This window comes from Echeneis naucrates, chromosome 5 (genome assembly GCF_900963305.1).
Source record: "Echeneis naucrates chromosome 5, fEcheNa1.1, whole genome shotgun sequence".
Taxonomy (NCBI): domain Eukaryota; kingdom Metazoa; phylum Chordata; class Actinopteri; order Carangiformes; family Echeneidae; genus Echeneis; species Echeneis naucrates.
This window is the reverse complement of record NC_042515.1, coordinates 2,553,575-2,580,991: the sequence shown is the minus strand read 5'-3', so window position 1 is coordinate 2,580,991 and position 27,417 is coordinate 2,553,575. Positions and strand designations below refer to the sequence as shown.

At 40.6% G+C, this 27,417-nt stretch overlaps 2 protein-coding genes across 3 annotated transcripts in view; one reads left to right on the top strand and one right to left on the bottom strand.

Moving 5' to 3' along the window:
• Window positions 1-27,417, bottom strand: part of cenpp (centromere protein P) — a 70,117-nt gene that overhangs the window by 23,001 nt on the left and 19,699 nt on the right. The window lies entirely within an intron of this gene.
• Window positions 903-10,136, top strand: aspn (asporin (LRR class 1)). Its single transcript, XM_029502647.1, has 8 exons — window positions 903-1,027; window positions 3,627-3,878; window positions 5,038-5,150; window positions 7,109-7,322; window positions 8,235-8,345; window positions 8,503-8,596; window positions 8,768-8,906; window positions 9,758-10,136. The coding sequence occupies exons 2-8, from the start codon at window positions 3,662-3,664 to the stop codon at window positions 9,953-9,955; spliced, it is 1,086 nt and encodes a 361-aa protein (XP_029358507.1). The 5' UTR covers window positions 903-1,027; window positions 3,627-3,661; the 3' UTR covers window positions 9,956-10,136.

Here is a 27,417-nt window from a genome sequence, read left to right as displayed (position 1 = left end):
AGCACGTCCCACCAGCATCGGTCCAAATCCAACACATTTGGCTTCAGTGAAGACATGGCAATACAAACAGTCCAGAAAGACAAAGACAAGGGGTGACACGACCACTTTGGTTAATTACTTAGCAAATATGGATGGATGGTGCATAACTCCAAAATAAAAAATGTAAAAAGTAATTGTTGATTAATTGTAATAGTTTGACAGAGATTCAGAATCATTTTCTCATCCCTTACTGAGAATGAAGAAAAAAGGTTTATGACAGTTCTGAATGATCTTTACAATAATTAACATTTCGTCATACTGTCCTGTTAACCATGAGGGGTCCCCATTACCCGATGATGAGCATCTCTACACCCTCTTCATTCACTAAAGCTTATATAAACAGAGGAGCTCTTCACTGCAGGATGTCAATCCCCAGTAAGCAGCCAATCGAAGAGATTCCTCAGATTAATTGTCAGATGCCATCTCTCGCTGTTTCACTGCAGAAACCCAAACAGCTCCGGCAGCTGTTCGGCCGCACTCTTCCCGTTTAGCCCCCTGTGCCAACAGGCCTCATTGCAGGAACCATTCATGTAAAATATTTAATATGGCAACTAGCCGTGAAGGGAGGGGAGGTGATAGACCTACCGGTATGCTCTATATAAGGACCAAAGCACTCAGGAGACTGACGCTAACTATTCTGGCATCACTTCAAAGCCCCCCGATGAAAAGCACATGACTAAAGTCCCAACAATGCCTTTTCAAACGTAGTCTGCGACGTACAGATGGTGTGATCTCAGACAGAGAGGCAGGAGCTCTTTCCTGAAACTGAACCTCTCACCCTTACAGCGGAGGTTTTCCGTTGGTGGGGGTGTTCTGGGGGATGGTTTTTTTTTTTTTTTCCCCTCCTGAAGAGAGGGTGATGCTGTTCTCTGCTCACTGGGAATGTATTGACTGAGAATCCAACTCTCAGCCTTCCAGCTGGATCCTGCTGCTGCTCCACTCACTGCGTGGGGTTTAAACCAGGACACAAACACACCTGACAGCTGAGGTAGGACACACCCTGGATTATTTACAAACTTGTTAGAGGCTCTACCTGGTCGATGGCATGTTCTGTTTTTATTTTTTAAGAGCACAGCATGTCTGAAGAGTTCAGGTCTCTTTGTGAGACTTCTGCTGGGTGTGTGGAAGGTGGAGGTGTTTGGTGGAGCCACAGGATTATTCTGCAAACTATAGTCAGACAATCTTTATTTGACCAGCTGATTGGGGTTTGGATGAGAAGAGAAACTACTGCATTGGTTTGCCTTTGATTTGCATGTGAATTTGAGAGCTGAAGAAGATCAATCAGCAGGTTTGGTTGAGGATCTGTGGATCGTGTTGAAGTGAAGTCTGAAGGATGTGATGAATACTGATGGATTTGACGCTGAATGCTGTGGTCATTCCTGCTTTACTTGGCCGGAGTCTTGATTCAAATTGATCTTTGATAAAAAATGTTAAGCACTTTTCCATGGAGCAGGGTCTTTACAAGTCTTAAATACAAACACATGAGGGAAACGATCCGTATCACCTTAAATTTACTGAACACTCCCTGCGATGAGAACTGAAGCTAACCAAGTTACTGATAATTACATTTTGATGGTCAGAACTGAATATTGCTTATTTAACAGCTTTGGTGCCTCTCATTGTGAAGACTTGCTGTTTTTCTTTGCATTGTATTATTATAAACTGAATATCTTTTGGTTTTGTCCTGCTGATCAGACTGATTAATTGGACACTTGAAATTTTACACTACTATGGACTAGATTAGTCATCTAAATTATACTTAACAAACCTTAACCTAAAATAATGACACATTGCAGACACAAGCGAAAGTGAGATACACTTCATGTGTGTCCTGATGGAGGCAGCAGTCATCAGAGAGGGATAACATCCTTCTGGTTTTTGTGTCTTATGAAATACAGACCTCCTGAGAGCTGAGCATAATTTACCTGCTTTAGACCAACTGCAGTGAAGTGAAACTTAATGGTTTTCACAGCTTAGATTCAGTGACAGAAAAACACAACACGAGCCAAATTCTCCCCAATCAAGATGCAAAACACTTATTAGGAAAACAGCCGCTTTTGTGAATGTGCAGTTGTGGTATAAAACACGAGTCTGGGTGCAGAGAGGGTCTGTGCAGAGCGGTTTTTGCTGTCGCAGCAGGATACTCGACCACCACCACATACTTGTGGGTGGACTGCACACTCAACCAAGAGGCTCAGAATCCATCAAGATTACCAGACGCACGCAACCCAGGCAACCTCGGCCTGTCTCTGCCGGCTGTGTGAACATGTCATACAGGAAGATGTATAAATCATTTTGTGAATCACCACAGATGGCAAGGAGGTGAAAGCTGGTGAAACATTTATGTTGGCAGCAAGAACTCATTTCCAATAGAGCCTCAGCGTCTTATGGAAACACTGATAGAAAAAAAAAAAGCTGCTTTTACTGAAACTGATAGTTCCAGGAAGTGTGCGTGCCCTTTCACCATCTACTCTTTTAGTGACAGAAAAATCCGACTGCCAAAATTTGAATTGAACTTCAACATTACTGAAGTTGATTATAAAGGCTTCATATGAATCCAACACGCTAGTCTAGACTGATGGCTCTAGTTAACTTTGGATTTCAGCGACTTTTGATTTGTGCATCATCAAATTAAAGGAGGTCAGACCTCAGACTGATTCTTGTGTGGAGATTCGCTGTTGGTAAACACTCATATCCAATTACCAACAGGAGGGAGTGTCCCACGTCTCACCCAAATTGATTAAAGTAATGAATACTCGCTTACATAAGACACATTTAGATGGAAGAATGAAATATGTTGACGTAAGTCTGAATCAGAGAACATTCTGCTCCAAGTTTTAGGCTTAAACTGTTTGACTGTGATTATTTTCTACTTACTGTGAACAATAGGAACACTGCTAAATCATTTATTCGTGTAGTTACAGTCGAGGTAGTAGCACATGCATTTCTTTATGTGTACAAGCCGTATCTACACTTACAAGGAGAGCGTGAATCAAAGTATATTTGCAAAAAAATTGGAAAAATTAGAGCTTTTTTTTTTTTTTTTATTCACGTGCAACCCCAAAGATTTCTCTGTTTCTGTTGACCCTATCAAGGGCCCCCCTCCTCAGGCTGGGCCGTCCTAAAACAAACAATAGCAGATGTGGACGCAAGGCTGCCTTGTGAGTTTGTGCATTGAAGGTTGGAACACAAATACACAATGAAAGGTGCTTAACAAGTCTGCTGGAATCGAGGAGCCAAGTCTGTCTGGCTTGATTTCTGTCACATAGCGGACTGCTGATGATATCTGAAATCACTGTGCTCAGTTTCAGTGCATCACTGACATAACACTGGTGAAAAATAGAGTCTGTGAAATTCATCCCTCGTCTTTTTTCAAACGTTGTGTGGGAGTTGTTTAATGGATTTCAAATCATGCTAAAAAAGACAGAAAGGTTTTCTAAAAGGACGGTGGTGTGTAATTGGAGTCATAAAGTCAGTTCTAGGCAACATTATAGTATCTGCTTTTCTGTTCTGTGATGTTGGAACACAATCTTGGAGTCCTGTCTTGTCTGGTTTGAGAACTAACCAATGTTTGTCTTTATCTGCAGCTCTTTTGCTTCACTGATAGTCCTCAGATAAAACCATGAGGATCTTCCTCTTGCTTTGCCTCCTGGCGTTGGGCAACGCAAAACCCTACCAGCCAATCAATGTCATGGACTTAATGAAAAACTATGACATCATGATGTCCGATTGGGCTGATGAAGAAGACGACGATGACGACGACGACTTTAATGACGACGATGAGAACTGTCCTGCTGGCTGCCACTGCTCACCCAGAGTGGTGCAGTGCTCTGATCAGGGTTAGAAAACACATCTGCATCCACGTTACTGTAAACCAGATGATCACATGGGAGATGGAGGCTTTTCCGTCCAATTACATAACACATTATGACGTTCATCATATTTTAGGTCCATAATGATCTTTTTCTTCTCATCAGTGGCTTAGTTACAGGAACAATAGGAGCATTGGTGGGGGGGGGGGGGGGGGTCCACCAGCACAAAGATAGCATGGACTAACACAAACCGCCCTGCCAATGCTTATAGCAATCTAGGAAAATGACAAGTGGTGCAATGGTTTGTCTCGCTGATGTGTTATTAATAGTTCTTGGCCAACAACTGAGCTGAGAGGGGATCAGGTTCGACTGCTAAACTTTGGACACACAGACAATAATAGTGGGGGTGATAAATTTATTGGGTCTGGAATAAGGGCTTTAAACAGCAGAAAATGTGGAATACTCCAATAAATTACAAGTAGAGATAAATGCCACTTTGCAACAGTGATAAATATCATTCATAGCCATATAAGTGAGCTCATGCTTCACCATTTGACTGCTAGACTGTTTAATAAAAAAGTCTGACAACATGAATGGTGGAAAATGAAACTAAGAGAAGATTGTAGACGGATGAAATGACACAACCTGAGTTCAACTATAGTGAGCCTTTCACCGCCACATTACCTGCCCTGTGGGATTGTGTTGCTGATGGGAGTCAGAGGTTGTGGTGGCATAATGTAACTGAGAACGGTGAAAGGCTGATGTGCTTCTCTACTCTGCTCCACTCTGATCCAACTCAGACTAAAATTTGAAAGAGAAGGATAAAAAGTGCAGCACATTACACCATCCAAGTCCAAAGAAACTCAGCAGCATATATCATCACATTCAATCCACCGAGAGTCACAAGCTGGCTTCTGGACTGTGAAATCCTCAGATGACTCACAAACACTTTGTAACACAGCCAGACAAGCCAACATCCCCAGCTAATGCTGCACTGTTAGGGACACTGGACACTGAATCTGTCGGTGCACAGACTGCAGCGGCTGTATAACCGTGAATCAGAGAAATCACCGATTACATGTAATTACTAAAGAGCTGGCTTAGTTTGGATGAAACAGGCCGCCGATACTAACGCCTGCATCCATCGCTCTGGACTCTAATCTGGGATCTGTGCTTGTGCCAACAGGTTTGATCTCCATTCCTGAGAAGATTCCCGAAGACACTGTGATGATAGACCTCCAGAACAACGATATCACTGAGATCAAGGAAAACGACTTTAAAGGCCTCAATAAGCTTTACGTAAGAGACCCTGCTTAAAACTTCAGGACAGGTTTCCTTTGCAGATAATGACCATCACAACAAACAGACCTGAGAATGACGCATATTTTTGGACAAAGAAGTCCATCTGATGGAAGCATTCTGCACGAGCCACATCTTCGGCACGCACCTCAACCAAGCATATGCTACGAAAAATGTTGATGGCTCACCTTTAATGCAGTTAAATCAATAATGGGACAATGAGGAGTGCCAGTCCTTCTCCAGCTCTGACAGACTGGCCTCATACATGTGAAGGCTACCAGCTCTGTGTTCAGGCGGAGCGCTGCTTTGAGCTGAATGCCAATATCAACATACTCGCTACGACAAAGCCATGAAACCGTGAATATCTGGCCTGAATTTCATCCAAATCTACCAAGCTATCCTTCACTGGATAAATAAATAGAAACCTTAACCTGATTATTAGATGAGACAACAAAACCCCACAGACATTTTTATAATTCAGTCTGTGGGAAACATGGAGTACCTGCAGCAGATCACAAACATCAGCAGGGTTTGTCCTCTGTTAATAAATCAATCAATTAAAATGAATAGAGAAGGAGCTACGGGCCTCACACACCAGAGGCCATTAATTAATTGGTCCTCAGACTGATTTAATGAAGGAAACATATCTACCAGCTCAGCGATGGCCAACAAAAACTAAGGAAAGCGCAAATTAAAGTACTAAACCTTTAACTGGAAAAATAAATCATTTGGAAGCATCAAGTTAAATGCCCCCTCTTGTGTTGTTGTTAACTTTCTGTCTGCAGCAGAGGACAAAGGTCTCTTTGTTCAACACTCATACAAGTGAAACTGGTTATTATCCAAAACACAGTGCAGGTCTTTATTTTCTTTGCCTCACCAGAATTTAAACATTTTGTAGTAGTCGTGTACAGTGTATAATTTGGCTCATTTGATGAAGCAGAATATCATTAAGCAAATATTTCACCAAAGAGGTTGTACATTCAGCTTTTAGATGTAAAGTTTGCCCGAATGCTTGTCCTCTAAGATTAACTACAGGATAATTGTAGTGTGAGTGATGTGCACCACCTGGGTGCTGCGCTGTGGCCTCAGGGCTGAGCTCTGCCTTCTGTGCTGCCACAAACGTACCATCAAGAATGAATCAACACATAAAACACACTGACCGATGCTCCCAACGAGGTTAGAAATCATCACTTGACAAGAAATACACAGATCCAGCATTTGTTCTACAACACAAACACATGTATTTTTCGGGAAAGATTGTATTTGGAGTGTTGCTGCTGAAGTAACAACATATCTAAATCTATAAAGAGGTCATTCAGAGCGGAGATCCAAGTGAATGACAAAATAAGCTCGTAACTTTTAAGGCTGTTGAAGTTGCCTGACAAGGAGCTCGCTGATTTAAGTGAAGGGCAGCCTGCAGTCTTGTCAGATGACAGTTGCTTTCTGTGAAGCTCCCGGCTCAGGCGTAGGGGCGGATCTGTGTTTGATCGAGTTGCTGTTTTCCCAGCTGGAGATAAACCACATCAAGGCCTGAAACTCTGCTCTGAATCACAGCGAACCATGCAAATCTGCAGCCACAGCTTTGTGTTAATACTGCCATCAATTGTTAAATGTTGGAGCTGAGCTGAACCTGCACATGGTTGGAGTTAGTCTTAATTGTAATTCTCAGTTTAGATGCTTTATTCACGTGCAGACATTTGATAAAGGCGACCGTTTCATATTAAGCAGACCCGATATAAACACTTGCCATCAAGGCATTTTGTGAAACTTTTGTGATAAGAAGCCAAGCTAAAGCATGTTATAGTATTGTATTTGCTTTAATGCTAAGCAGGACTTTCCATTCTGGACTTCAGAAACAGTGATCCTAAAAAGAGAAATGATGATAAATGATAAATGATAAAATGCAGCAAAGCGCTGTGTGAACCAATTGAGTTTTATTTTGATTACCTTCACCGCAGGGCCTTTTTCTGATTCACAACAAGATCGCCAAGATTCACCCCAAGGCCTTCAGAAACATGGACCATCTCAGACTGCTGTACCTCTCCTACAACCTGCTCACTGAGATCCCTGCAAATCTGCCTCCCAACGTCATCGAACTCCGCTTCCATGAAAACAACATCAACAGGATCCAGAAGGATGCATTTAAAGGCCTGAGGAAGCTCCATGTGCTGGGTAAAACTTGACTCATGTTTGCCCTGTGTCTGATTAGGAATAATCAGCATCCTCGAAGGCCAGGTGTTCTCAGTCGACTGGAGCAGTTCATTTCACTGGTTGAACGATGACAACAGAGAAATAAGGAGCAATAACCTACATGGTTGAGGTCAGCCAGGCTAACTGTGTTAGCCTTGAAAAGGGATACAGAACAGACAAACGCAGTCCACCAGCATCTAAGTCAGAGGCATTTTTACTGTTAAAGTGAAGTCGATCTAGGCAAATAAAGGCAAAAAAAAAAAGAAAACGAAAATAGAGAAAAGTTTTGGGGTGGTTGGTTGTTCACCCAACTTCTGTACCAAAGATGTTTGGCAACGCTGTGGCAAAGTGACACAATTTTCTCTCAGAGAGAGGAAACTCATTACTCCCACAACCGCAAGAGGTCCAACGTCAGCTGAACTGCATATCTGTGAGGGTCTGTGTGAGGAACACCCAGGCTGAGTAGAAATGAATGAAAACAAGTCTATAAATGAAGTATGAAACAAACCGCATGCACTTCTGATCTGAAGTATATCAGCAACTTGATTATTTATAGTAGAGTTTGGTCTAACAAATTCTTATGGCCTTTTAAAGTGTGGTAATTCATTTCTGTTAATTAAGAGGTTAAAATAAAATGCTGTTGATGTATTTGAAGTTCTGTCTCTTGGAAAGCAAAGACACCAGAGTAGTTTACAACAAATACTGATAGCAATACTGAAGTTGCTGACAGAATATTCTACAATAAGAGAATGAACTGAATCTCTTATTTCCAACAAAGCTTCAAAGGTTTTCTTGATTGTGCTCTTCTTCAGTAAGTCACTTGCTGTACACTCTCTCCTGAAATCAGGCACAAAGTGGTTCATAAATAATTAAATGCGGTGTTTGTCCAAACAGAGCTGGGTGCCAACCCTCTGGCCAACAGCGGGATGGAGTTAGGAGCTTTCAATGGCTTGTCGACTCTGTATATTGGAATAGCAGAGGCCAAACTAACTGCTGTACCAAAAGGTATGAGCTCCTTCAACTGATGTCCTCCTCATTTAATGAAACCCTCAAACCGCTTTCTTCCTCCAGTCACCAACTTTCTATTAACTGTACAACTAAATAAGATCTGATCATTTGCCAGTCTTAACTGGTAATATTTGATGTGTTTGGTCCCTCCTAGACCTCCCATCCTCCATCACGGAGCTGAGCCTGGATTACAACAAGATTTCTAAGGTGGAGGTAGAGGACTTCATCAGATATAAAAACCTGCAGAGGTAAAAATGAGGAGCATTTGCTGCACATTCATTGTTTGCTGGTAAAAATTCTGAGGAAAAACAGGCCAGTAATGGCGAAATCTTCCATGACCTCTAATCGCACCTGCAGAGGTGGCTTGTCCCATTCACAAGTGACAGCATGTAATAAATAATTTTCTGTACTTTTTGCAGGCTAGGACTCGGCTTTAACCAGATCAAGTTTGTAGAAAATGGCAGCCTCGCCAGCATCCCAAACGTCCGTTCGATCCACTTGGACAACAATCGTCTGAAAAAGGTCCCACCAGGCCTGAGCTCCCTGCGCTACCTCCAGGTGAGACGCAGACACCAACACAGTATCAGCAGACCAGAGCGTATTTTATGAATTCAGCTGTGTCTGTCTGAAGTGCTAAACTGGATCCCTGTACTGACCCACACAGGCTAATATTTGAAAAGATGCAGAGGCAGCAGGTTCAGATAAACAGCTCAGACCTCTTTTTCTCTGGACGTGTCTTCCTGTATTTCTATGTCAGATGTGTAATCCTTCGAGGGTTTGAAGTCTTCTCCCAGCTGTAGGTGTCTGAAGCACCTCCAGGGAACGCCATCCATTTCACACTGAACTAACTCAAGCGGGTCATTTTAATCAGTTTTGCTTTCACTACAATGGAGCAGCTTTTCCACTCCAAACTCCTTCCAGATGAGATCCCCCTCCTCATTTCTAAAACCGAGTCCAGACGTCCAGCATATAAAACCCGTTTTGTCTTCTTGCACCTATGACGTCACATTTATTCTGCCCAGAGTTTATCGTTACAGATGGGACTTTGGCCCCTAAATCAAGTTTGACCACAGCTTGCTGCTTATCACAAAACCCTGTCAATGTCTGCATCACTGCTGCCGAACCAAACACACCTGGTGATCACATGCTTCAAATTATCCCCATAAGATACTCAACTAGGCCGACAAAGGCATTATCAGGGTTGGGAAAGACAGCAAAGCTGTTTGGATTTTTCCCAGACATCAAATCTGCTGTGATAAAATGATGTTAAGCTTTTCGACTTGTAGCTCAGTCTGTCTGTATTTTTCTTTCCTGGTCTGAGAGTTTCCAAAGAAGCTCGATAGCAGCATTTTCAGAAATTGGAAAAAAAAAAACAAAAAACAAAAAACAAACAAATCCTCTCTGTGCAGGTGATCTTCCTCCATGGCAACAAAATCAACAGTGTGGGCGTCAACGACTTCTGTCCCATCAGGTCCAATGTCAAGAAGAACCTGTACACGGGCATCAGTCTGTTCGCCAACCCTGTCAAATACTGGGACATCCAGCCGGCCACCTTCCGCTGTGTGACCGGGCGGAGGGGAGTCCAGCTCGGAAACTTCAGAAAGTAGCACGGAGTGAAAACCAGCCTCTCCAGATGGTTCATGAAAAAGGGAGAACTGTCTAAATCCTTGTCACAATATAAAAAAAAATTGGATCTGGAAACAAGTCTGATAGATCTGATAAGTCAAAAGTGAAAAAAAAAAAAAAAAGTTGGTAATTTCATTTTTGTATACTAGAACCTGTAAGTAGTACATGTTGTTGAACGTTTGTGCAATTTTCACTTAAAGTTTTCAGCCTAGGGAGCAAAAACTAAGCTGATCATGAATATTAAGCCATAAGTTAAAACCATGTGAACAATTCTCATTGCAAAGAGGATGGGAACAGTAACAGGTGAATCACTTGTGTGGTTCAGTCTATGAGGGGACCCTCAAACTTTTCCCAGTACCACAGCGCCTCCACCTGGTCAGTCATTGAACACAACCACCTTGAATTGACTTGAATGGCATTAAATGCTGATGCTCAATAAACGAGATTCATTTTTAGTTCTGCTCTTTCTGCTTTCAAAATCAGACAACTTTTATGGGATCAAGTTTAGTAGAAACAACAACTAGCTATGTCCTTATATCTTACTCCATACTGATGCCTTTTTAGTTGTGACATTTAAATTATCACAGAGGAATTCCCATTGTCCATAACAATTCCACGAAACTAACAGATATTTTTCTTCCAGCAGTGTCTGTTTCCTTTTATCTCATTGCATGTCTGTATTGTCTGTATAACACGTCCTCTGCAGAGCTGGGGATTATCTGTAACTGATGATTGAACGAACGATTCACCCTAAAGCTCAATTTTGTTGAAATAACTTATAGCAGCCAAAGTGAACCACAGATGACATTAAAGCAGGTGATGTAACGGCCAACCCAGAACGTCTGAAAGCATTTTCTTTTGAAATATGTTTGTTCGCCTTCAAAATGGTGCTATATTTATTTAGTATGTCTTTAAATAAACTTGGAACACCTCCCCATCCATGTCTTGACTTTTTGTCAAAATTAAAAGAATTTTATCCTCTTGTCTTCGAGGATGAGCTGGATGATTTTAGAATATGTTAATATTTCATTTGATATATTTTACTGAATAATTCAACACTAAAAAAACAAATGAATAACATCTCAATAACTAACGATTAAACATTCATTAGGTACTGATACTCAGTGTCACTCAGTAATTCCATGTAAAGTCCTATTAAGTAAAAAAAAAAAAAAAGTGTTAATAGTTTAATTTTTCTCATTAAACAAAATACAAAGTGAATGAAAAGAAGAGAAATCTAATATCAATGTTTGATTTAAATGTATTATTCTATTTTTTAAAGCATTCTTTCTACAGCTCAATGCTGTGGTGACTACCAAAGATTAGAAATCTGCTTTTCCAAAATCTAAATTCTAAATCAAAATTTTTTGTACTGATTCCAACAAAAGGGTCCTCTGAGGACAATGATAATTCTTGACTGTTAATAAGTACACAGCTGAACACTAAATCTGATTTATAGTTCCTCTCTGTAACCACAGCCAGTATCTTTCCTTTGTGGTAAAAATGAAGTGATTAGTTTAGACTCAGAGAAGTGAATTCTCCACCTTAGATGGAGGAGCAGGAGGACGGACAGAGTTCTTCCTTTCTTTACCAGCAGATGCTGCTGCAGGGTAAAGTTAGGGCGGGTTCCCTGGTGGTCAGTTTGGGTCCAGATTCTTATCCAGGAGAGAACGATGACAAAAACAATAAGTTTAGATTTCAGTAGTGTTGAGAACTTGTGGTTTTCTGGGTGATGGCAGCAAACAGACGATTCAAAGGGATCTATGTTTCTACTTTTATGAGAAGGAGCGCTGTAGGAGGAACCCCCTTTACTTAGTAAAACTGTCAGAGGCCTCAATAATCTTCAACTTTTTAATCTCCAAACCCTTTTAGCACAGCATCATATAAAATCCTTCAGCTTGTTGCTACAACCTTTTATTTACATCATACAATCCGCTACTTACAACAACTATTAAGGCCTGCATTGAAAATGGCCTTTATTACTGAAACATGTCTGCCAATTTAAAAGTAATTAGCAAGGAATTTGAAACTGCACAGAATTATGTTTAATAATCTTTATTATTTTTGACCACTAGTTATTTCATTTATTTTTTATTCTACTGGTGGGCATCAACTCAATAATTTTGCTGTTTGATGTTGCCGTGCACCTTTCTTTTTAATTTAACTTACTATCTAAATCTAGTTGTGCCAGAAGCTTTGAATTGGCAACAATATGACACCTGCGTATCACCTTTTACAGCGAGGAGCCAGGCAGTATTGGTTAGCTCTGAAGGTCCTGGGGCCATGTTTCGGTTCACTGGTGGCTTTAAATTGTCTGTAGGTCTGAGTGTGAGTGGTTGTTGGTCTCTGTGTGTCTCTGTGTGTTGGCCCTGTGATGGACGGCTGACCTGTCCAGGGTGACCCCCCCCCCCCTCGCCCAGTGTGAGCTGGGATTGTCTCCAGTTGTTAATGCGCTGTGTTCTCTACAAAATGACGCACAGATTATCACCGTTTCCTTAACCTGACTTAACCTGATTGTTGTTGGTTGTTGTTGTTTGCGTGCTGTTGTGTGAAAAACAACAGGTTTTCAGGTTTCAACCGCCGTAAATTCTCATGATTTTTATATTTTATAGTGTTGCTTCAAAGGAGCATTGATGGTGAACACAAACCGTTAGTCATTCTTGCCTGGCTGACAAAAACAATTCAAAAATAGAAACAGAAATAACGAATGCTCTGAGACCAGCGTGAAAACGTGACAGGCCGTGTGTGTTTTCTTTGCCCTCTCGGCCTCAGTGGGAGGCCTCCTGTCACACGGCAGCCAGCTCTCTGCAGACTCCCAGACAACCAGCACCTGCCAGCTGCCTTCATCATATCCACCTTTACACAGAAAAGAAGACCGTTTGTTGCTAACGTAGTGTGTTCGACCGGTTTGTCTTTTGAAATGAGGACTTGAGATGTGGGAGGGGTGGAGGGGATCTGCCTCTCTCTCTCTCTTCAGGAAACATATGGAACACATCTGCCGGTTGGCCAGGCCTCTTTCTGCCACGTCTCACAGCCACACACACATACACAAACACTCAGAAAATGGTCCTAACTTTGGGGCTTTTACCTCTCTTCAACCTCTGCTTTCACTCTTTTCTATCTTCTACTTCAGTCTCATCAGCTCCTCTCCCCTCCTCCCCCTCTGCCTTCCATCCAGGACAATCTGTCCACCAACCTTCAATCCTACACAGATGAGCCTTTCAGCTGGTGAGGTTAGTTTGAGAAATACATCTATTAAGGATATGTGGATGCCCGCCATGTTAAAGTGGAGAATTTGTTAATTATGCCCCAGTTCAGCCGGCAGCTGCATCTAAATTCGGACTAACTAGATTATAACAGCTTATTCTGGGTTGTCCTAAATCAGTGAGTTAAACAATGGCAGCTGAGAAAGGCAGCCATCATTTCCCTGAATTTGCATAACACAGTTTGTGTCTCCTAATCACAACAATCAGTATCCATTGAGTGCCAGTTACTTTTCAGTTCAATTCTTCTGAATTTAGAGTTGGACATGTGAGTTTCACTTAAAATAATAAAGAGGAACTTCACTAACATCTTCACTGACTTCACAATGCAATGAATGTTTTATATACACTTCCAAACATACGACTAAGCTTGTTGACAGTAAAGGAAAGCAAGTAGTGATGCTAAGTAACACATCAAAGCCTTGTAAAAAAAAAAAAAGTGAGGTGACTAAGCTGTTATTTTGCAACCACATTTGATATGAGATGAGAATTATAAATATCTTCTCATTCAGGTCTGGGAAGCCTATTATTCTAAAGCTACTTGCAAAATTCAATTGTGTGTGAGAAATAACTTACTGCTGCAGGTCTGGTATCAGATGGATTCGTTTGATCACCAGCTGAATAAAATGCTTTAAAGAGCTGTTGACGTTAGTTTAAAGTTCACACTCACTGCACTATTTGGGAAATGGTGGTATGGTGCTGCTGGTACAGACCTGAACAGCTAATCATGATCTATTCATGTAATGAAAACCTATTTCTATACTACGATATACTTTGAGATAGAAGAAGAAAGGGGTGGAAGAATGAAGTATGGAGATTTATTTTTTCAATATTTTCATCGAGCCACTGTTCATCTATTTCTGCTTATCTAATTCTGTGTCTGCGATGATGCAATCATCCCACAAAAATAACTCATAAGTCTCATATTTACCTCCTTCTTCTCTTTTAGGCCTCAGTAATGTTTTTCATATGAAAAGCTTTCCTTTCAGTAAACACTTTAAATCCACGATGTGTGCAGGATTTATTGTTTCTTCTCGGCAACATGTCTACCATAAAGGCCGGTTATCTGCCTGAAATGGTAAATCAGCTGTTCCTCTCTGTACTTCAAATACGTTCAATCCAAAAATAACAAATTCAAATCACGTTTCCAAGTGTCTATCCTTTCCTCCCCTTTCTTCCTCTACAAACAACTTTAAAAAACGGTTTCAAAGAGAGGATCCCTTCATGTATGAGCCATAAAGCCAGACATGTCACATGATGACGTCACCGGCTCACATGAGGTGCAGGAGCTGCAGCACCTCCAGAGGTGGGCCGCGTCAAACAGGACAGAAATAAGAACTTTATCACTCATACTCTCTGACTGCGTGACACATTGAAAATTGACAGCAGTGTGATCAGCGGCAGACATGCTGTAGGTAAAGTTCTGTTTATTCAGGCTTGTCAGAATGAATGAATGACTTTATCCTGACAGCTCAAAAACTTTCATCTTTTCTTTTCTCTTTTAAACTTGGTGGCACTTTTTAAGTGGAATGAAGTGGAGACTCAATCCTGCTAAACAAGCTTGATGGTAATTAGTTAATTGGTGCCCAGAGTGTCAGAAATATATCTCCATCAAACAAATGCTGAGGGATCCATTGGGATTTTATGATCTGTCTCAACAGGATGCAGCGAATGACCTTGATTATGCTGCATCTCTGAGAGGAGCTGGTTAAAGGCCAGCAAAAGAGGACCCTCAGTGGGAACTCAGGTTTCTGCTGTTTAATTTTAAGACAAATCGAGCCATGGTAAAGTCATCAAGGAGGAGAGAAGCACCGCTCCTCTGGCTGAAGACCCCAAAACCTCCCCAAACCTCCCTAAACCTAGTTTGATGTCACACTACCTGCAATTTCTCACCGACTTTCCAATATCTACAAGAAGTGCTGATCAAATACTTAAACAGTGAATCTAAGTAAGGTTGTTTTAATTGACGCTGTAATTGAGTCTGTAATCAACTGTTTTACAACTTACAACCGTTTTAATCACCTGACGAGTGTTTAATCGTCAGAATAAATATCTATTAAAAGGGGAAACTCGCTCAGCCATGTAAGACCTGAAAGCACTTCTACAATAATCTAGAAACATTCAAAGACATATAGATTTTTTTTTCCATAATAAACCATTTTCCAAACAAGTGAGTTCCCCTTAAAAGGCCTTAGTGTTTTATCTGGCTACATATGAGCCGTGTACGACACCAACTATACACATAACTGCAGATAAGAAACGCTCCTTTCAGCAGTCTGCTTTGTGGTGAAAAATATAGAGATCAATAGATGGAGCCAAAAAGGAGATTTAGCTGTCCTGGTGATTCAATGTGATTCAATGTGAATGTGGATTTTCACAAATAGCACCTGAAACGTGTCCATGCTTTCCTCACACATACACAGAATCATATCTTAGTCATTGTGATGGTAATATAAGATATACATTTTCAGTTAGAATGATGTTTCTGCGTTTCATTTAGACTGAAAAAATAAAAGAATTAATAAATTATTATGAAGTAATGCACACGTGCCTTTCCATCTAGGGAATCTGATTTTCAAGCTGTAGCTTCACGACACTGATAATGAAGAACTTAAAGGGAACACGATTGTTCTTTGATTAATTGTGCAGTCCTAGATTAGGGTTATGTTTATAAAATGCACAGGAAGAGGAAAATAGCCAGACAGCAGGTCCAGTCTGTTTTATCTTTGTGCATTTTGTGTAAAGTTAACATTTACAATTTGCCATTGGTTTGGTGCGAAGGCTTATCCAGTGGGATCCACTCCCAACCGGTTCATCGTCAGGTTTTTTGGAACTCCAACAAACTCTGCACAGTTACTGCCAACAAAGCCAAATACATAACGAGTCTCCTCCGCCTGCCGTGGACGCTTTCAGAGAGGTGCCAAAGTTACAGCAAAAAAACTCAGGTTGGAGAAAATTGTACACTTAGTCTGTCAGCGCTCACTCATCACACATCCACTGCCCAATAACACACACACAACACAACACAACAACACACACCAGCGACTCATCCAAAGCAGAGCCAACGCTAAATGAGTCCAGTGAAATTAAAATGTTTAGAGGTGAGGACTGAAAGGTCTGTTTGTTCATGTGAGAGAATCCCAGCAGTGATGCCTTCAGCAGAGAAAAAGCTGACATGAAAAATGAGCAACGAGGCCTACGAGCCAATTGCTGTCTGGCCCTGGAGTGGAAAAACCTGGTCTATGATGCATGTGTGCGAGAAAGAAAAAGGGAGTGCAGATGTGATGGAGAGCATCAAAACAGTCAAATAAAAGTATTTTAAGCAAAAGCAGTGAAGTGGTGAAATCCTTCAAATAAAAAGCAAATATTAGAATAATTTCTCACACGTTTTAAACCAATTAAAAATCACTGTTGTTCAATTTGTCACCTATGAAATGAGTGAATCAGTATGCACAGAGTTTACAGACTAGTCAAAGAAATAAAAATCTCACAACGAACTGTTTAAATAAAGGCGAGGACGTAATGTATCCCAGAAAACGTGATACAGCACAGTTTTGGTTTCGAACAGCTGTTTGTGCAGATAAAATCACTTATATAAAGCAGACGTAAAGATATCTGGCTCACCAAAGACTCGTTGTTGGTCTCATTTATCAATTAATCAGCATCACTTAGTATCACTTCACTGTGCAGCGTGCAGGTCGGAGTATTTCCGAGCACATGGGTGAGTTTCCAGCAGCTTATGTGTCATCCCTGGTTTTATCTGTGAAGAATTAGACTGTCTAAATGTCGGGTGCTGATTTAATAAAACATTAAATGAACATGCACGAATGCAAAAGGCACAAAATGAGATGGTATAACCTGAGTAAAATGAATAAATGCAGAGAGACAGGAGAGTGGACATGAGAGCGACAGACAGATGGTCATCGGCAGAATCACAGACACTGTTATTTTAGCCAGTAGCGATCTTAAAGCCAGAGCTTTTGAAGGGCAGTCCAATAAAAAGAGATTTTATCCAGATGGAGTCTACTGCTCAGGAGACAGCCATGTTCTCCTCATCACAATTAGCACACAGGGAATCGTTCAAGCCCACAATGTCCTATTAAACAGGCATAATTACATTAACATGGGAGCTTCCCAGAATTCCCTTGTCTCCGCACACACATGAAAAAGGCATCGACTTTAACCACAAACAATAATATAGATGGATTGTAACTGTAGTAGGGAGAAGACCGAGTAGGCTACTGGACCACAAGTGTGATTGGAAAAAGGGCAGACTTTTTTTTTTACACACAGGTCAATACTGTACTTCACATCAGTCTGCCACAGAGCCAAAACCAAACCTGACTTTTTTCAACAGCTGAAGAATTTCAAGAAAAGCTGCACAATTAATTAAGATACAAGCAAAGTCACAATATCACAGGAGCTGCAAAAATGTAAATGATGTAAATCATTTCAACAAAATATGCCAGAACTTTTAGATCCAACTTCCAAACGAAGGATTTATTGGTTTTCTTAGTCTATTTGTTCTTCCAAACCAATAACTGTTTGGAAGAACCATTTCTGTCAAACTGACCAGATTACCAGATTTAAAGGCCTATACAGCAGTTAAAAGCACCCATGGTCCTTATACGTCATACGAAGGAAGTTTGCAGCAAAGTATCCCCGTCGTCTGATCATATAAACATCTAGTGAGGCATTAAAAAGATTTATTACCTCATGGAACCAAATATATGACTCCGGTCCACGTTGAAAAACAATAACATGTGGAATCAAACACGAGGCTGATGTTTCGTTCTCATCAGTAATGAATTTATCATGAGTCTGCAGACTGTTTTAGGATCACTTGATCACAGGAACAAAGCAGCTGGAGTTTGGAGAAATACTTTTAAGACAATGGATCTAACATTGCGAAAGCAGTTTCACGCGTAACAGGACAAGGCCTCTGTGTTTTGAGACACGTTACCATGCTGTTTTTTTTTGTTGTTGTTGTTGTTGTTGTTCTTCTTGTTTTTTTCTTTTAGTTCCAAAAGACACACATTTCTTTTCATATCATTAACTGTTGTTCTGTTTGAGCTGTTTGTCCAGAAGCAAAAAAATTACAGTACTTCCACTGTTAGCTGAAAGAAAAGATGAAGTGGAAGGCAGCTCTTCAGTCAAACCTTTTACAGTGTGGTAACAGTCAGTGACAAATACAAAAAGCCTCCTCCATCTGTCTGGATAATACATTCAACGGTCATTAGAGAACAGAGAACCACTATCAAATACCACCCAAATGGAACCAAGTCAACAAATAACACTCTCCATATGTCCCCTTATGCTTTTTTCAATCGGCCTCATTGAATTCAATACATAATAGTGGGACTGTATTTTTTAATGAGGATCAGTGACTAAATGAACAAACTGCTCATTTTTGGTCCATGAAGAAAGAAGGCACTCTTTCTTCATTCAGCAGTATTCAAAAAGAACACACTGATATTAACTCACAGCACAGAATGAAAACAGATGGCACACGCAGCATAAAGTATTTGTTTAGTAATGAATTCAAGGAATATTTTTGCAATAACTATGGTGTAAATAATCAATAACTGTTCGTGTTTAATTGATGTTTTCACAAATTATATTGTTTTGAAAACAATCCAAGCGGGTTTGCTCAGCATTAAATTTTTTCATGAGTGAGTAAAAAGCTTGTCATGTTAAAGGAAATTAAAACAGCAAAATCCTTCATCTTCACAGATCTCATGAACATAAATCCTTTCAGTCTGAATCGTTCCATTAACACAGATTCATTTTCCTTTTCAACAGCCTCAGGTCCAAGAATGACGTACCGTACCTGCAAACACATGATGACTTCGGGCTCTGTGAGCCAAGTCACACAAAGTGCCTTCAGCTGTAAGTACAGTAAGGCCTTATCTTCTGGTACACTGACTACTGATGGTGCAGTTCATTTGGAAAGTGTCACACTTTTTTCTAATTTTGTTGTGGCGCAGGCTATTGCTGAAGATTTTCCTTCATCCCGCTGCACTCAATACCCCCAAGGGACAAAGAGAACAATCTGTTAGGCTTAGGGTTGGACTCTTTGGTATGAGTATTCAGGCCCTTTGTCAGGACACTAGAAATTTATCTCGGCACTTCCCATTTTTCTTACCCTCTTTCAGATGTTTCTATCAAACAGCTGCCAGATTTAGAAAGGCAATGAGCCTGACTTTATAGGGGCTTATAGCTGACTTGGCAAATCAAAGCGTAAACAAAGCCATGAGGAGAAAGAAACCGCCTGCAGAGCTTAGACGCAGGATTGTGGCGAGGCACAAGTTTAAGGGGTTCTCAAAACTCTGAAACGGTTTGAAAAGTTCGGAACAACCAGGAATCACCTAGTTATGGCCAGCCAATAAGGATGCAGGGACTTTGGTAAGAAGGGAACCATAAATCCACCGGTGACTTTGGAGATCCCGTGTGGTGATGAGAGACCTTGTGTGAACCAACGGTCAAGGGTGGCAGAAAATCCCCAAATCCAGATATTTAAAGCTTGTTGCATCAAACCCAAGAAGACTTGAGGCTGTAGTTTTTGGAAGAAGGTGCTTCAAGTCAGTGCTGAGTGAATGGCGTGAAAACTTGTCAAATTATCAGTGTGATATTACAGAGTCTCCTTCTACTCTTCACCTTGTCATATGGAGTGCAGCATTATAAGGATTTTTTTGTCCTTTTTAGCACCAAGCTGCAGCATAACAAAAAGCAAAAATAAGAAAAGATCAGCTGGGACGGATGACCTGAAGGGAAATTAGTCACCGTCTGAAAGCCTGGTACATTAGGGACTCACGTGAATAATCAACACCTAATTGTGAACTAGCATATATTTAGTATCCAAATTGGTTTTAGAGTCGGCATGAATCACTCCTGAGCCAGTATTAGACTGTCCTTCAGGTTCTGTCTGGGAGAGGGAAAATGCCAGGAATGCTGGGATAACAAATCCAGTAGTCATCAGAGAACAGAGGATAACTATCCAATACCACCGCAAACTGGAGCCCAGTCAGCCAATAATACTCTCCATATGTTTCATACTGGTTTAGTCCAAACCATCATGTCTCAGTTGACAGTTTAATCAGAGCCAGCCTCTTGTCCAGTACCAACAAACCAAGACTGTCTAAGACACTAACTCTGTCGACACAAAACAAATTCAAGACTGCAAAAACATTTGATCAAAAGGAACGAATGCACTTGTTTTATTTACCAGAATCTCAACAAAGAGGCTGTAAAACTCTCTGGTCTCCACTTCAAGTCATGTTTTTCTTGCTTCAATCAAATCATTTTGCCGATGAAACAAGCCTTCGAGCAGAAACTGCATGTCCTCACAGAAAGCCTGTCATTGGTTTCCCTGTTGGGATGAGTGCATCACATGGGAAGCATAATCCATAACTTTGATCTCTTTTATATTTATCCGTGATGCATTCCCATCCATCACTGGGAATAAACACCTGTGTAAATAGCTGTAAAGTGCACATATTGTGCTACCATGTTAGGGCATCTCCAGATTTCGCTCTCATGTCTAAAGAGATAGTGATTTCATTGACTAAACAATCTTTCCTTTCAGCAATCCTATATATGCAAGAGCTGTGAGAGCCTTGTACTCAACTAACCACATAACCTGTGTTAGTATTTCAGAAGCAGAGAAATGGCATTTATGTGCATTTAGTCAAGAATCCATCCATGATGCTGATCGCTGGGGAGAGTTTATTCTGTCCTTCACACCATGAAGGAAAACTGGGTGACATTATCCAAATGTTATTTTCAGTTGGATTTCAGTGTTGAAGACCTGACCACCACTCCCAGCCGTCCCAGCCTCTTGGAAGCTTGGTTCCTTAACTGTTTTGCTTGAGTGGAGAAGGGACAGTAAATCTCAGGCTGGGATGAGAACCTCCAGGCTCTGGGAACTATGAAAAGGCTCTTTACAGTAAACAGTTGACAGCTACACAGACTCAGACCCTGACATGTCCACAATATGACATGAACCAAAGCTCCTGCATAATTCACCACACCTGATTTCAATGGAGTCAACACAACGCTGCTCTGAGAATGGAGAGAAAAAGTACTACTTTTGGTGAAGGAAAGTTAATAGCTTGAACTGAGCGTGTAATAAAAACAAAACAAGAAAGAGTACACATTCAACTCAGCATGTAAATATTCTTTAAAATTCAAACAAGGACAGGATGATAACTGCCATATCAAACGTACTGGAAGGTAACTGAATGCAGGCCTGCCATCAATTACTGTACCTACAATAGTTTCGATCTAACAGCAATTTATCAGCCATCTTACACAGAACAACTTGTGTAGCATGACAGACTCGTATGAGCAACAGCATACTTTAAATCCTGGCCTTCCTCTCTCTGTGTATCCCCAACATCTGCTCTGCATCTGGCTCTGACAACAGGAACCATCCGCAGACACGGCGTCTTCTATCAGAGGCCCTACAGTGCTCTTCAATACAGGTTCATAACACACAACAAAACAGTAACTCAAAGCAATGAGCTAAGGAAGTCACCTGTTCTTTACTCTTTCCTGAAGATCAAATTCAATTTAAATAGGAAAACTGCATTAATATTTAGATTTCTCCTGCCTATCAGGCTAATAAACCCTAAACAGGGAGAGGGTGACTTCCAGGAACAAAAATACAAACACAGAAAGCCATTTTGTCTTGAAACAAAATGCTGCATGGTCAAAGATTTCACGTCCTGAAGATGATGATGTGGAAAGAGGTCATTCATTGGTTATCAAAAACAAAACATAAACTCTCTAATCCTGTGCTCTGGAAAAAAAAAAAAGTTGCTGAAATTAAAACCAAAGTGGTGGTCTCCTTGCGGAGGCCACAGTTGTTCTGTTTTAACCATCAGGTCGTCTTCAGATCCTCTGGGACTGAATTCCAAGGCTGAGTGCCAGTATTTGAACCAGCAGAAGGAAAACGACTCAGACCTACAGTGAATAAGAGGCCAGAATAACTCTCCTGCATCGGGGTTTACTTCCAAAGGATTACAGGAAATATCGTACAGTAATACAGAACTGAGAACTAATTCAATTGAACATTTTTAAAACAGCATGTTGAACTGTTGGAATAACTTGTAAAACTCTACTTGTGGGGCATCTGAGGCAATGACTCATATGACCGATATGCTTATAAGAGTAATGTCAGCTTGAAAACTAAAGATAAAAGATGAGTCACATTTTAATTGATCATAAATTTTGAAACAACATTTTCAGTACTGTCCTAGAAAATTAATAGCTGGATTTAATAGTTGGGGTGGAAAGATGGGTCAATGGAACTGTGACGTGGGAGACACGATGTTCCCTTTCTGGTTCAAATCAATAGTCATCAGGTTTCTTTTAACTACGGCCGCCTTATTATTGTAACGACAGAAAAGACCATCCAATCTTAACGATGTACTTACTGCAGTCCACAAAATGATCTCCTGAACTTTGAAGGCTAATGATCTAACCCTAATAATCTTTTACATTTCGGGGGAAGTTGGATTTCTACATTTAAAAGGCCAATATGTCTGCTGTGTTGTGCTTTCTTATATTTTATCATCCCTTATTCATCACAAGGGAATTTTGTTTGCAAATGAATAAAATATATAACATTCGCTAAGACTGCAGACAAACGGGGGAGATTGTGGTTAAATGGTCAATACCAAGTGGAAACACACCGTCATGTCAATTCTTAGTTTGCAAGCTGTTGTTTCTGAGCTCTCATGTTTTTAAATTTGTTTGTTGGAGAAGAAGAAACCATATTGGAGGAGAAGGTGGAGGTGAGGGGGAACACTGAGCCACTCTGTGGGCTCATGGTTTGTGGTCCCGGCTGCCAATCACAAAGTAGCCACATCCTGATGCATGCCCTGCTTTATGGTCCATTTTCCTCTCAGTCCGTACACTAGAAAGTTAAGATTGTTTTGTATTGAAGAAGACTTGAAACTAGAGACTGAAAACATAAACGTTAAGAAACTGTTTACTGAGCAAATAAATAAAAACAAGTAGCAGCCAATTTCACATAGACTTCAATAACAGCTGAGTCCTTTTAACAACCGTGGAGTCTTCCCACAGAATGCAGATTGAAGACTCATCAGCGTTAGCTTCATTTTTCAGATGTGGTGTCTCTGATTATTTTTATATAGTCTATGGTCAGCACCTAAAACAACCACAACACCCTCATTTCCTCATTATGTTGATAGATAATGTAATCAAGAAGTAATCAGAAACAGCTTTCAAAACAACACTTCTTGAAAATAAGTGTTGTTTTTATTTAGTATAAGTGTTGTTTTTACAAGTAATAGTGAAAAATGTACTCTCCTTTTAGCTCTGGTTTGTTCAGCACTCACTTGCACGAAAAACATCTGACTTTTTCCACTTTCTTGGCCAGCTATTTGCAAATTTCCCTCTGTCATATGGTGCTGGAGGTGTAGAGTTGAAAACTGTTGCCTGCTGTTCCTAGAAATAGGGCTCAGAGTGTAAACCATCCAATTAATGTTTCACAAAACCAAGAACACAAAATAAAGAAGGTTAAAAAGCTCCAAAGAGATCCAAAGCTATGTGATCCTTATGTGGATTATGTGATTCTTCTCATTTCAGCTTCATGTGGGGCCTCATGGGGGAGGTGAAGTAGTAGTTTTGTATCAGCCATTTAATTTGAAAAACATGTAACACTGGTTACATAACAAGTCCCCGAGCTAAAATAAAAAAAAAAAAACAAAACCCCAAGTCTGCTGCCACTGCTATGTCACGAGCAACACACAGAGCTCTGAGTGGTGGGTTAATATATCATGAGAGCTGTCGGACAGACTCGTGCAGCTCAATGCTGTTTAATGCCTAACCAGGTGGTCTGCTGCGTCGAAAGCTTCTCTGCAGTCAAATGGATGTCTGTCTGTGGGGTAAATTCACTGGCGTATATTGTTTTGTCTCGGCCATTACGCATTGCTCGCCTCCACCTGTCACCCGAGGGCCAAGCCCAAAGTCACACTGAGCAGAGAGCCAGAAAAAAGTTTTACCATCACAGTGACTGTGTTTGTATGATATAGAAGTCGTGGTTAGGAAAAGGCAAACTTAAGGATTACAAAACTCTGAAACAAGCTCACCAGTTTTACCAGTTTGGTGAAAAATCCCATTTTATGACTGAAAACAGCTTCTTTTTTAGTTGTTTGGTTTTTTTTTTTGTAGGACTCTGAGGAGATCAATCAGTAGTAATCAGCTCTTCTGTAGTATTGATGGTGAATCTTAACCGATCGGCTCAATTTAGATCTGGAGAGATTATAGTCATTGTTGTGCAAATTTATTGATTTGTTATGACATCCAAATGCAGCACAAACCTTTCATAAAGTAATTGTCAAGTGTTAAAAGAGGCTCATCACCGGATGAGTCAACACGACAGGACTAAAGTGTTTAGTGTGTTGTTATTGGTGGCTTTCCGCACTCACATTCTTTCATTGTGCAATGGAATAGCAGCAAACCACCGTGACAGCTAAACTCTGGTACAGAAAATTAGTGACAGTAAAAACATTCTCCAGTTGCTGGCCCTTTTCCCAGAGTCATAAAAGTTTAAAGGTGTTCATAATTGCTAACACACCTGTAACAGTCTGGGCTCATGTTCCTGGGATGTTTATATCTGGGCCCCCTTCTTTTCCTCTCCTCTTGAAGGCTGAAATAGTCACCTGTTTTCTATTTAACTGTTTTGCCGTTAAACTTCGGTCTTTGCTCTCTCTCTGTGCTTGTTTATAGAGAAAAACTGTTTCTTGCAGGTCTATTTATCCGTAGGGACATCACCGAAAAACACTCCAAATTCTTAAGAACTGCTCTGGGGAAGCCCAGCATCCCTCTGACTTGACAACCAAGGTTGAATTCAGCCCAGGAACAGCTGGACCATAGCAGCTGTTGAATACACTCAGTGAACAGTCCCTTCACTTTTATTACTAAGAATCTCTTGGCCTTTCTGTTTTGGAAACTTCTCCCATGCTTCTTGTTTTGCCATTTTCCACTAATTCTGTTTTTGATTAATTTCTGGCCTCATTTATTTATCTTAATTTCTTTTTTTTTCTGTCTGTGTTTATTGCATTAGCTGTTATTTATTCCTGTATTATTGCCTGCACAGAACTTCATAACTCTTCCACAAACCAAGCTCTGCAGACGTCTGACAAACATTAAACAATAAAGAAGAGTTGATTAAAGAGATGAACAACTAAGATAAGTCAAGTCCAAGATATCTTTGGGTGATATCTTCCAGGGGTCACTGAGACCACTGAGAACCTGTTCACCTTTTGGTTTTTTTGGGGTTTTTTGACCATCACAAGAGCCATTTTCATTCACAAGCCAACTCATCAAGTCAGCTACAGTAAAAGTCTGAAGCACTTGAGCCCCTTCACATGTAGACGGAAGTCACTCTCAGTCTAAAAAGTGGTTGACGCTGTTGTACAGCACAGAGTCAACACACCCAACTGCTGCTGCAGGTAAGATGGACTGGGAGACTGACAGGAGGATTTCTGCAGCGTCTGCAGTAAGGTGTCAAACTGTTGTAGGGAAGAGTTTGGAGCCAGAGCTCGATGTATCAGTTGATCTACAGTCAAACGGTTACCTGTGCTCAAAGACTGATATCACACAAACCAAGTGAGCTACATTCATTTCCATGGGAGGCCGTTTGGCTCACCTTTGGAGGAGAGATTGCAGAAGAACTGCTGCTCAGTTGAATTGTTAAGCATCAGATCAAGTGGTCTGAAGGATCTTTTGTGGACACATAGTAAGGATGCTATGTGATCTGGGGGAGCTAAATATGTCAGCTCCCTTGAGGTTGGATTATGGTTGGCATTTAACAACATTAAAATGTTGTGTTTTGTGCTGTTCTGAGCAGTACTATTAGGCAGAATGAAAAGCCAACAATAAAAAGGGAGTCGCTGTGATATCATCCACAGAGGATAATGGTGTCCATTAAAGGAACGTGTCAGGAGAAGACTCAGAAGGAGGGAGCAGTGTTTGAGTTAAATTGTGTGTTACCAATAATACACAATCAACTCATAGAAAAATAATTGTGCGTAAAACACTCAAAGTGCACCCGGCTTTTAAAGGGAATGGTTAGTTCATTACTTGTTACTTGATAATTACTCCCAAACACAACAAAGATGAAGTCCAGACCTTTAAACCATGTGTCAGATGATGTGATATGGACAGCCCTAAAAGTATTTTCACCATGTGCTTCAGACTACTTGGCTCAGATGCTTCTGACTATGTGGCTTGTTAAAGTAAAGCCTGTGGTGTTTATAGTTGATTCTGAATAGGCTACTTTCTCACCTTGGTACAGCTGGTCTATCAAAGTGTAAAGTGGATACAGAAATGGTCAGATACTGCCCCAGTTGTTGGAAAAATATGGAAGGAGGTGATTTCTGAAGCCCTTCTGACAAGCACCTCTGAAAACCATACCTGCAGCTGTATGTACTTTGCCTGTTGCCACCGGTTGGGCAAAAGAAAATACATGAATGGATGGATGGAGGATGAATGTTTCTAACATTTCACTGACCATTAGATATCTGGGACAGGAAATGTATATGATTTTGTCTTTGCAAAGTCTGATGGGGCCTAATTAGAAACATTCATCCTCCATCTTTTATATCTCCGTCTATATATATATATCTCCATCTATAAATATATATAAAGAAAATTTTTCAAAAGGTAAATTATTTTTGCACCTTTAAAATATTACAAAATGGGCCACATTAACATCCGATTTTCTGACAGTCACTTCTTGTTATTTACCTAAGGCCCCCCCCCCGCCATCCCGGCGTGGACAAACCGTCAGATTTTTGCTGTGTTGCTCTTCCTTCAAAGTTATATAAGACAATCTAATGAATCATGCATATCAAAAAACAGAAATGAAAATTAGATTTGCAAGGCTCAAAGATGAAAGGCATGTGAACAACATTTTCATTCAAGACACCTCAGCATCAGGAAGGAAGCAATAAGGCAACCAAATGCTGTTGCTGGAGGGATTGTCCTGGTTCCAGTCTCACAAGCAGAGTCCTCAGTTAGTTTGGATACAGCACTTTGTGTTGTGTTTATGATTGCAGTTGTACATGACACTAATTAAAACTAAGTGTAATGTACTGTTGGTGTTGGTCCATGCAAACTCTTACATTCATGCAAGGTGAATGAAGAGA

Bases quoted from the DNA above. Each gene is read 5' to 3' on its own strand.
- aspn (XM_029502647.1), top strand. From the start codon at position 3,662: ATGAGGATCTTCCTCTTGCTTTGCCTCCTGGCGTTGGGCAACGCAAAA. The intron at 3,879-5,037 runs GTTAGAAAACAC...TTGTGCCAACAG, and splicing joins GGTGCAGTGCTCTGATCAGG to GTTTGATCTCCATTCCTGAG. The intron at 8,346-8,502 runs GTATGAGCTCCT...GGTCCCTCCTAG, and splicing joins ACTAACTGCTGTACCAAAAG to ACCTCCCATCCTCCATCACG.